General features: G+C 38.1%; 1 protein-coding gene across 1 annotated transcript; it reads left to right on the top strand.

The window, feature by feature from the left end:
- Positions 1 to 10082: 10082 nt before the first annotated feature.
- On the top strand, positions 10083 to 11629 carry LOC128436310 (golgin subfamily A member 6-like protein 22). The gene is made up of 2 exons (XM_053418101.1): positions 10083 to 11346; positions 11530 to 11629. The coding sequence occupies exon 1, from the start codon at positions 10148 to 10150 to the stop codon at positions 11204 to 11206; it is 1059 nt and encodes a 352-aa protein (XP_053274076.1). The 5' UTR covers positions 10083 to 10147; the 3' UTR covers positions 11207 to 11346; positions 11530 to 11629.
- The last annotated feature ends 230 nt before the right edge of the window (positions 11630 to 11859 follow it).

Raw genomic sequence — 11859 nt, 5'->3', positions numbered from 1 at the left:
TGTGCGCAGCAGGATGTGCGCCACAGGATGTGCGCCCCACAGAATTTGCGCCCCACAGGATGTTCAAGCACAGTTTTTTTAATAATTTGATGTAAATATTTTTTTTCGTAAAAATGTTTTAATATTATTTTTATTTATGTGCGCAGCAGGATGTGCGCCGCAGGATGTCCAAGCACAGTTTTTTTATTAATTTGATTTAAAAAAAAAAATTGTAATTTGTTTTTAATATTATTTTTATTTATGTGCGCAGCAGGATGTGCGCTGCAGGATGTGCGCCCCACATAATTTGCGCCCCAAAGGATGTGCAAGCAAGGTTTTTTATTAGTTATATTTAAATATTTTTTTTTGTAAAAATGTTTTAATATTATTTTTATTTATGTGCGCAGCAGGATGTGCGCCGCAGAATGTGCGCCCCACAGAATTTGCGCCCGACAGGATGTGCAAGCACAGTTTTTTTATTTATTTGATTTACATATATTTTTTTGTAAAAATGTTTTAATATTATTTTTATTCATGTGCACAGCAGGATGTGCGCCGCAGGATGTGCGCCCCACAGAATTTGCGCCCCACAGGATGTGCAAGCACAGTTTTTTTATTAATTTGATTTTTTAAAAAAAATTGTAATTTGTTTTTAATATTATTTTTATTTATGTGCGCAGCAGGATGTGCGCCGCAGGATGTGCGCCCCACAGGATGTTTAAGCACAGTTTTTTTATTAATTTGATTTAAATATTTTTTTTTGTAAAAATGTTTTATTTCATTTTTATTTATGTGCGCAGCAGGATGTGCGCCGCAGGATGTGCGCCCCACAGAATTTGCGCCCCACAGGATGTGCAAGCACAGTTTTTTTATTAATTTGATTTAAAAAAAAAAAAAATTGTAAATTGTTTTTAATATTATTTTTATTAATTTGCGCAGCTGGATGTGCGCCCCACAGAATTTGCGCCCCACAGGATGTGCAACCACAGTTTTTTTATTAATTTGATTTAAAAAAAAAAATTGTAATTTGTTTTTAATATTATTTTTATTTATGTGCGCAGCAGGATGTGCGCCGCAGGATGTGCGCCCCACATAATTTGCGCCCCACAGGATGTGCAAGGACAGTTTTTTTATTAATTTGATTTTTAAAAAAAATTGTAATTTGTTTTTAATATTATTTTTATCTATGTGCGCAGCAGGATGTGCGCCCCACAGAATTTGCGCCCCACAGGATGTGCAAGCACAGTTTTTTTATTAATTTGATTTAAATATTTTTTTTTGTAAAAATGTTTTACTATTATTTTTATTCATGTGCGCAGCAGGATGTGCGCAGCAGGATGTGCGCTGCAGGATGTGCGCCCCACAGAATTTAGGCCCCACAGGATGTGCAAGGACAGTTTTTTTAATAATTTGATTTAAATATTTTTTTTTGTAAAAATGTTTTAATATTATTTTTATTTATGTGCGCAGCAGGATGTGCGCCGCAGGATGTGCACCCCACAGAATTTGCGCCCCACAGGATGTGCAAGGACAGTTTTTTTATTAATTTGATTTAAAAAAAAAAATTGTAATTTGTTTTTAATATTATTTTTATTTATGTGCGCAGCAGGATGTGCGCTGCAGGATGTGCGCCCCACAGAATTTGCGCCCCACAGGATGTGCAAGCACAGTTTTTTTATTAATTTGATTTAAATATTTTTTTTTGTAAAAATGTTTTATTTCATTTTTATTTATGTGCGCAGCAGGATGTGCGCCGCAGGATGTGCGCCCCACAGAATTTGCGCCCCACAGGATGTGCAAGCACAGTTTTTTTATTAATTTGATTTAAAAAAAAAAAAAATTGTAAATTGTTTTTAATATTATTTTTATTAATTTGCGCAGCTGGATGTGCGCCCCACAGAATTTGCGCCCCACAGGATGTGCAACCACAGTTTTTTTATTAATTTGATTTAAAAAAAAAAATTGTAATTTGTTTTTAATATTATTTTTATTTATGTGCGCAGCAGGATGTGCGCCGCAGGATGTGCGCCCCACATAATTTGCGCCCCACAGGATGTGCAAGGACAGTTTTTTTATTAATTTGATTTTTAAAAAAAATTGTAATTTGTTTTTAATATTATTTTTATCTATGTGCGCAGCAGGATGTGCGCCCCACAGAATTTGCGCCCCACAGGATGTGCAAGCACAGTTTTTTTATTAATTTGATTTAAATATTTTTTTTTGTAAAAATGTTTTACTATTATTTTTATTCATGTGCGCAGCAGGATGTGCGCAGCAGGATGTGCGCTGCAGGATGTGCGCCCCACAGAATTTAGGCCCCACAGGATGTGCAAGGACAGTTTTTTTAATAATTTGATTTAAATATTTTTTTTTGTAAAAATGTTTTAATATTATTTTTATTTATGTGCGCAGCAGGATGTGCGCCGCAGGATGTGCACCCCACAGAATTTGCGCCCCACAGGATGTGCAAGGACAGTTTTTTTATTAATTTGATTTAAAAAAAAAAATTGTAATTTGTTTTTAATATTATTTTTATTTATGTGCGCAGCAGGATGTGCGCTGCAGGATGTGCGCCCCACAGAATTTGCGCCCCACAGGATGTGCAAGCACAGTTTTTTTATTAATTTGATTTAAATATTTTTTTGGTAAAAATGTTTTAATATTATTTTTATTTTATGTGCGCAGCAGGATGTGCTCTTCAGGATGTGCGCCCCACAGAATTTGCGCCCCACAGGATGTTCAAGCACAGTTTTTTTAATAATTTGATGTAAATATTTTTTTTTGTAAAAATGTTTTAATATTATTTTTATTTATGTGCGCAGCAGGATGTGCGCCGCAGGATGTGCGCCCCACAGAATTTGCGCCCCACAGGATGTGCAAGCAAGGTTTCTTATTAGTTATATTTAAATATTTTTTTTTGTCAAAATGTTTTAATATTATTTTTATTTATGTGCGCAGCTGGATGTGCGCTGAAGGATGTGCGCCCCACAAAATTTGCGCCCCACAGGATGTGCAAGCACATTTTTTTTATTAATTTGATTTAAATATTTTTTTTTGTAAAAATGTTTTAACATTATTTTTATTTATGTGCGCAGCAGGATGTGCGTCCCACAGAATTTGCGCCCCACAGGATGTGCAAGCACAGTTTTTTTAATAATTTGATGTAAATATTTTTTTTTGTAAAAATGTTTTAATATTATTTTTATTTATGTGCGCAGCAGGATGTGCGCCGCAGGATGTGCGCCCCACAGAATTTGCGCCCCACAGGATGTGCAAGCACAGTTTTTTTATTAATTTGATTTAAAAAAAAAAAAAATTGTTTTTAATACTATTTTTATTAATGTGCGCAGCTGGATGTGCGCCCCACAGAATTTGCGCCCCACAGGATGTGCAACCACAGTTTTTTTATTAATTTGATTTAAAAAAAAAAATTGTAATTTGTTTTTAATATTATTTTTATTTATGTGCGCAGCAGGATGTGCGCTGCAGCATGTGCGCCCCACAGAATTTGCGCCCCACAGGATGTGCAAGCACAGTTTTTTTATTAATTTGATTTAAATATTTTTTTTTGTAAAAATGTTTTAATATTATTTTTATTTATGTGCGCAGCAGGATGTGCGCTGCAGCATGTGCGCCCCACAGAATTTGCGCCCCACAGGATGTGCAAGCACAGTTTTTTTATTAATTTGATTTAAATATTTTTTTTTGTAAAAATGTTTTAATATTATTTTTATTTATGTGCGCAGCAGGATGTGCGTCCCACAGAATTTGCGCCCCACAGGATGTGCAAGCACAGTTTTTTTATTAATTTGATTTAAATATTTTTTTTTGTAAAAATGTTTTAATATTATTTTTATTTATGTGCGCAGCAGGATGTGCGTCCCACAGAATTTGCGCCCCACAGTATGTGCAAGCACAGTTTTTTTATTAATTTGATTTAAAAAAAAAAATTGTAAATTTTTTTTAATTTTATTTTTATTTATTTGCGCAGCAGGATGTGCGCTGCAGGATGTGCGCACCACATAATTTGCGCCCCACAGGATGTGCAAGCAAGGTTTTTTATTAGTTATATTTAAATATTTTTTTTTGTAAAAATGTTTTAATATTATTTTTATTTATGTGCGCAGCAGGATGTGCGCCGCAGGATGTGCGCCCCACAGAATTTGCGCCCCACAGGATGTGCAAGCAAGGTTTCTTATTAGTTATATTTAAATATTTTTTTTTGTCAAAATGTTTTAATATTATTTTTATTTATGTGCGCAGCTGGATGTGCGCTGAAGGATGTGCGCCCCACAAAATTTGCGCCCCACAGGATGTGCAAGCACATTTTTTTTATTAATTTTATTTAAAAAAAAAAAAATTTAAATTTTTTTTAATTTTATTTCATTTATTTGCGCAGCAGGATGTGCGCTGCAGGATGTGCGCCCCACAGAATTTGCGCCCCACAGGATGTGCAAGCACAGTTTTTTTATTGATTTAATTTAAATATTTTTTTTGTAAAAATGTTTTAATATTATTTTTATTTATGTGCGCAGCAGGATGTGCGCTGCAGGATGTGCGCCCCACAGAATTTAGGCCCCACAGGATGTGCAAGGACAGTTTTTTTAATAATTTGATTTAAATATTTTTTTTTGTAAAAATGTTTTAATATTATTTTTATTTATGTGTGCAGCAGGATGTGCGCCGCAGGATGTGCGCCCCACAGAATTTGCGCCCCACAGGATGTGCAAGCACAGTTTTTTTATTAATTTGATTTAAAAAAAAAAAAATTGTAAATTGTTTTTAATACTATTTTTATTAATGTGCGCAGCTGGATGTGCGCCCCACAGAATTTGCGCCCCACAGGATGTGCAACCACAGTTTTTTTATTAATTTGATTTAAAAAAAAAAAATTGTAATTTGTTTTTAATATTATTTTTATTTATGTGCGCAGCAGGATGTGCGCTGCAGCATGTGCGCCCCACAGAATTTGCGCCCCACAGGATGTGCAAGCACAGTTTTTTTATTAATTTGATTTAAATATTTTTTTTTGTAAAAATGTTTTAACATTATTTTTATTTATGTGCGCAGCAGGATGTGCGTCCCACAGAATTTGCGCCCCACAGGATGTGCAAGCACAGTTTTTTTATTAATTTGATTTAAATATTTTTTTTGTAAAAATGTTTTATTTTTATTTATGTGCGCAGCAGGATGTGCGCCGCAGGATGTGCGCCCCACAGAATTTGCGCCCCACAGAATTTGCGCCCCACAGGATGTGCAAGCACAGTTTTTTTATTAATTTGATTTAAAAAAAAAAATTGTAAATTTTTTTTAATTTTATTTTTATTTATTTGCGCAGCAGGATGTGCGCTGCAGGATGTGCGCACCACATAATTTGCGCCCCACAGGATGTGCAAGCAAGGTTTTTTATTAGTTATATTTAAATATTTTTTTTTGTAAAAATGTTTTAATATTATTTTTATTTATGTGCGCAGCAGGATGTGCGCCGCAGGATGTGCGCCCCACAGAATTTGTGCCCCACAGGATGTGCAAGCAAGGTTTCTTATTAGTTATATTTAAATATTTTTTTTTGTCAAAATGTTTTAATATTATTTTTATTCATGTGCACAGCAGGATGTGCGCCACAGGATGTGCGCCCCACAGAATTTGCGCCCCACAGGATGTGCAAGCACAGTTTTTTTATTAATTTGATTTTAAAAAAAAAATTGTAATTTGTTTTTAATATTATTTTTATTTATGTGCGCAGCAGGATGTGCGCCGCAGGATGTGCGCCCCACAAAATTTGCGCCCCACAGGATGTGCAAGCACAGTTTTTTTATTAATTTGATTTAAATATTTTTTTTTGTAAAAATGTTTTAATATTATTTGTATTAATGTGCGCAGCTGGATGTGCGCCGCAGGATGTGCGCCCCACAGAATTTGCGCCCCACAGGATGTGCAAGGACAGTTTTTTTATTAATTTGATTAAAAAAAAAAAATTGTAATTTGTTTTTAGTATTATTTTTATTTATGTGCGCAGCAGGATGTGCGCTGCAGCATGTGCGCCCCACAAAATTTGCGCCCCACAGGATGTGCAAGCACAGTTTTTTTATTAATTTGATTTAAATATTTTTTTTTGTAAAAATGTTTTAATATTATTTTTATTTATGTGCGCAGCAGGATGTGCGTCCCACATAATTTGCGCCCCACAGGATGTGCAAGCACAGTTTTTTTATTAATTTGATTTAAAAAAAAAAAGAAATTGTAAATTTTTTTAAATTTTATTTTTATTTATTTGCGCAGCAGGATGTGCGCTGCAGGATGTGCGCACCACATAATTTGCGCCCCACAGGATGTGCAAGCAAGGTTTTTTATTAGTTATATTTAAATATTTTTTTTTGTAAAAATGTTTTAATATTATTTTTATTTATGTGCGCAGCAGGATGTGCGCCGCAGGATGTGCGCCCCACAGAATTTGCGCCCGACAGGATGTGCAAGCACAGTTTTTTTATTAATTTGATTTAAAAAAAAAAAATTGTAATTTGTTTTTAATATTATTTTTATTTATGTGCACAGCAGTATGTGCGCTGCAGGATGTGCGCCCCACATAATTTGCGCCCCACAGGATGTGCAAGCACAGTTTTTTTATTAATTTGATTTAAAAAAAAAAAAAATTGTAAATTGTTTTTAATATTATTTTTATTAATGTGCGCAGCTGGATGTGCGCCCCACAGAATTTGCGCCCCACAGGATGTGCAACCACAGTTTTTTTATTAATTTGATTTAAAAAAAAAAATTGTAATTTGTTTTTAATATTATTTTTATTTATGTGCTCAGCAGGATGTGCGCCGCAGCATGTGCGCCCCACAGAATTTGCGCCCCACAGGATGTGCAAGGACAGTGTAGGGGCCAAAATGCATATTTGGTCCGTTTGTTTATTGTTTATTTTGAAAGGTTAGTCACACTGTTTTGGAGCATGTCACTTCCGTTTGATTGACACATGGGTGTGGCTTAATCTATATACCTGGGCAGTCAGATCAGCGGAGGGGGAGAAAGGGGGTTAGTGGCGCACCTGATTATATTTTCTGTTTAGCGTCGTCGTCGTCGTCGTCGTCGTCATCGTCAAACAACCATGTTTGCATTCATCAATTGTCATTCGGTCTACAGCAATAAAATTCTCAAACTATATTCATCACCGGACTTGGATTCATTGTACGACGCGTAACAGCCTGGAGCCCACTTAAGCCTCTTAGCGGCCTTTTATAGGAAAACGGACGCTATATTTAGTAAACAGAAATAATCCAAAAACACCACGGGAGTCAACGTTGCTCTTATCGCTTGGATCTCGATGTTTTGGACGGAACGAACTATGCAACAGGGGACTCTTCTGCGGACGCCTGGAATCAGAGACACATAATTGACTGCAGCAGCGGTGTAACGCGGAAGTGACAGCAGCGCATCACAGCCATCAGAATCGGTATGTTTGTTAATCCTTCTGTGTAGTTGTTTGAAGTTGAACACAGTTTGGAAAGGCTGCCGTTTTGTCCATTGGGGACTGTTTGTTTGGGCTTGTGTTGCGCGTGCTTGGTTTGTCGCGATCGGCAATTGTTTGGGCTGATTGGAGGACTGCGTGATGAGCAGTGGCCGCCGTTTGCTGTACTGTGCTGTTGTGTTGGAAATCGCATTGTGACTGAATCAATGTCATTGCGGATTGCATTGTGTGTGTTGCTCTGTGCTTTGGTGAATTGTGCACGTTGAAAGTTCACATAATGAGTGACTCAAATGAAATGGAAATTACGGAGAAGAGAACGGTCAAGCTTACAGCCAAAGCGCTGGCTTGCAAAATGGAAACTCTTCAAAAGCAATGTCAATCAAATGTGAAAAAAATGAAAGAGCTCTCACGTGAAATTAAAGGGCTCATGAAAAATGATGAAAATGCAAAGAAAGTGCAATTCAAACTGAATGAACTCAAACAACTGTATGAAAATGCAAATGCAGCACATGAGTCAGTGATTGTTTTACTTCCCAAAGAGGAAAAGGTAACCCAAAAGGAGTGGTTTGGACGCATAATAAAACACAACACAGACTTCATTGATGATGTAAAGACATGGCTCTCTGAGATTGAAAGACACTTTCAACAAGCAAGAAAGGTGACTGAAGATGTGTTTGCTGCACAATCAGTCATCTCTCCCATTCCACCTGAAGAGGGAGCACCTGTTGCACCTGTTGAATTAAAGGAAAATATACCACACTCTGATGTTCCAGCTGCCATTCCTTCCCAACAGAATAAAGCAATATCTGACATGCAGGATGAAATAAAGCCAAGTGACAGTGTGTCAAATATTACCAACAGGAGTCACAAATCACATTCTTCATGCTCAAGATTTTCCACCACCTCATCTGCATGCATCAAGGCTGAGGCTGAAATGGCTGCTCTTATTGTAATACAACAAATGCTAAAAGATAAACATGCCATAGAAGCACAAGAGGAGGAGCTAAGGAGGAAAAAGGAGCAACTGGAGCTGGATGGGAATCTTGCTGCTACAATGGCAAAAATGAAGATTCTTGGAGCCTCAAGTAGATCTGGTGTGCGTAGCCACAGATCAAGAGTGTCAGATGGTATGAACTCGTATATGGAGAAAAAACAACGTGAAAAGAAAACACAAATGATTGCCACTGCTGACGGAGACATTAATCAAACCCAATCTCTCTCCACAGTGCCAGTGACAATTCAGTCAAATACATTAACTATGGATGCACATGTTACAATACCAACAACATTGCCTGCTCCAAGCAATGGTGAACAGAGCAACATGCTTAACATCATGGAAAAGCAAAATGACATCACTGCATTAATGATTCAACAACAGTCTCTCTCTCTTTAATGCCCAAGAAGGAGATTCGTCGTTTTGATGGTGACCCACTTCAATTTCAAACATTCATAAAATCCTTTGAACACAACATCGAAAGCAAGAACCCAAACCCCACAGATTGTCTTTATTATCTGGAACAATATACCGAAGCACAACCAAGCGAAATGGTGAGGAGCTGCCTTCATATGACCGCAGATAGAGGATTCAGGAAGGCAAAATCCTTACTGCAGGAGCACTTTGGCAACGAGCATAAAATTGCTACAGCCTACATGGAGAAGGCTCTTTCATGGTCGTCAATTAAACCAGATGACACAAAAACACTACAAGCATACACTCTGTTTCTAAGAGGATGTTGCAATGCCATGGAAGATGTCAACAACATGCAAGAGCTCAACATGTCTGCTAACCTGCTAATTATAATTAAGAAGCTGCCATATCGACTGAGGGATAAATGGAGATCTGTGGCATGTGATTTTCAGGAAAGGTACAACCAAAGAGCTACCTTCAGGGATCTGGTAAATTACCTTGAAAAACAAGTGAGGATTGCAACTGATCCAGTATTTGGAGACATCAGAGACACTCCCACACCAAGCAAGGATGGAAGAGGTTTTATGTCAAAACCACCTCATCCAAAAATCAAAGGAAGTACATTTGCAACCACTGTGACAGTTGCACATGAGAAAAATGGAAATGGACCTAGGAAAATGGAGAGTTGGCCGGCTGTAAAAAGGTGTTTGTTCTGTGGAGGTGGACATGCTTTGGAGGTGTGTTTCCTATTGGAAAAGAAAGCACATCATGAGAAAATCACTTTCCTTAAAGAAAATGGAGCCTGCTTTGGTTGTCTGCAGAAAGGACACATGAGCAAGGACTGCAGGAAGCGACTCAGCTGCAACATATGCAATTTGAAGCATCCTCAGATGCTGCATATCCACCAAAGAAGATTTGAAATGGACAAACATCATCCTCAAACAAAGGAAGAAGCTGACATCAGAGCCATAGCCTCGGTACAGACAAGTGGTCTTACTGGGGCCGGTGAAGACAATTGCAAACTCTCCATAGTGCCTGTGAAAGTAAAGGCCAAGAAGGGGAATACAACAGTGCATACATATGCATTCCTTGACCCGGGAAGCACTGCGTCATTTTGCACATTGGGGCTAATGAATAAGCTCAATCTCCAGGGAAGAAAATCAAATATTCTTCTGAGAACAATGGGTCAAAAGAAGGTCGTTGAAACCAGCATTGTTTCAGGCCTAGAGGTTACAGGACTTCATGGCACTGATTTCTGTGATCTCCCATGTGTGTACACTCAGAAGACTATGCCTGTGCACAAAGGGAACATCCCACATCAAAATGACATCAATCAGTGGCATCATTTAAAGAATATTCACTTACCTGAACTGGACTGTGAGATTGAGTTGCTGATTGGCTCCGATGTACCAAAGGCTCTGGAACCACTTCAAGTCATCAGGAGTGTGGGAGATGGACCATATGCCGTCAAAACAATGCTCGGCTGGACAGTTAACGGACCTCTGGGAAGAAAAGAAGATGAAAGGAAACCAGAAGAAGCTGTTGAGAGACTGGCTGAGCAGAAAAGAAGACAAGATGAGGAAGAAAGAAAAAGGATTGAAGAAGAGAAGGTTAGACGAGAGGAAGAGCAGAGGTTGAGGAGCCAAGAAGAAGCTCTTGAGAGGTTGGCTGAGGAGAAGCGGAGACAGGCTGAAGAAAGAAAAAGGATTGAAGAAGAAGAGAAAGTTAGACGGGAGGAAGAGCAAATGATTTTGAGGAAGAGACAAGAAGAGGAGGAGCAGGTTAGGAGAGAAGAACAACAACAGCGTGAGAGACTAGAGGAGGAAAAGAAGAGACGAGAGGAACAAGAAAGAAAGAGAGTTGAGGAGGAAAGGATTAGGATGGAGGAAGAGAGGGTCCAGGAAGACAGGAGGAGAGAAGAGAGTATCAGGAGACAAGAGGAAGAGTGTAGGTTAGCCCAGGAAAAGAGAAAGGAAGAAGAAAGAATAATTGAGGAAGAGAAAGTGAGAAGACGGGAGGTGGAAGAATGTGAGGCAAAGAGGAAACTACAGGATCAAGAAAAGAAGCAACAGGAGGAAAGGATTTGGAAAAGGTGGATTAAGGAGTATCTTCCCCAACTGCAAGAACGACAGAAATGGTCCAACATAAGACGCAACTTCACACCAGGAGACATCGTCATCATTGTGGATGATTCAGCGCCTCGCAACTCCTGGTTGACTGGAGGGATTGTGGAGACCATTATGGACAAAAAGGGACTTGTACGTCAGCTTCGGATCAAGTCAAAGACCGGATTTCTGACCAGGCCCATCACCAAAGTCTGCCTACTACTGGAGGCAGCGGATCATTGACTGACGCAAACTGACTTTTGACCCCTTGACTTTGTTCCTGAACACTTGACTTTGATTAATCACTCTTTCCTTGGACAACGTATATCGGATTACAAATAATGAAGAAAGAAAATATATTTACATACTATGTTGATTGTTATGTCAAATTTGTAATTATTATTTGAAACATAATAATTAGGGGCCGGAATTGTAGGGGCCAAAATGCATATTTGGTCTGTTTGTTTATTGTTTATTTTGAAAGGTTAGTCACACTGTTTTGGAGCATGTCACTTCCGTTTGATTGACACATGGGTGTGGCTTAATCTATATACCTGGGCAGTCAGATCAGCGGAGGGGGAGAAAGGGGGTTAGTGGCGCACCTGATTATATTTTCTGTTTAGCGTCGTCGTCGTCGTCGTCGTCGTCATCGTCAAACAACCATGTTTGCATTCATCAATTGTCATTCGGTCTACAGCAATAAAATTCTCAAACTATATTCATCACCGGACTTGGATTCATTGTACGACGCGTAACAGCCTGGAGCCCACTTAAGCCTCTTAGCGGCCTTTTATAGGAAAACGGACGCTATAGACAATTTTTTTATTAATTTGATTTAAAAAAAAAAAATTGTAATTTGTTTTTAATATTATTTTTATTTATGTGCGCAGCAGGAT

This window comes from Pleuronectes platessa, unplaced genomic scaffold (genome assembly GCF_947347685.1).
Source record: "Pleuronectes platessa unplaced genomic scaffold, fPlePla1.1 scaffold_32, whole genome shotgun sequence".
In the NCBI taxonomy this organism is placed as follows: Eukaryota; Metazoa; Chordata; class Actinopteri; order Pleuronectiformes; family Pleuronectidae; genus Pleuronectes; species Pleuronectes platessa.
This window is presented reverse-complemented; position numbering and strand designations above follow the sequence as displayed.

Excerpts from the sequence above, each read along its gene's own strand:
- LOC128436310 (XM_053418101.1), top strand. The coding sequence starts at position 10,148 with ATGCCTGTGCACAAAGGGAACATCCCACATCAAAATGACATCAATCAG.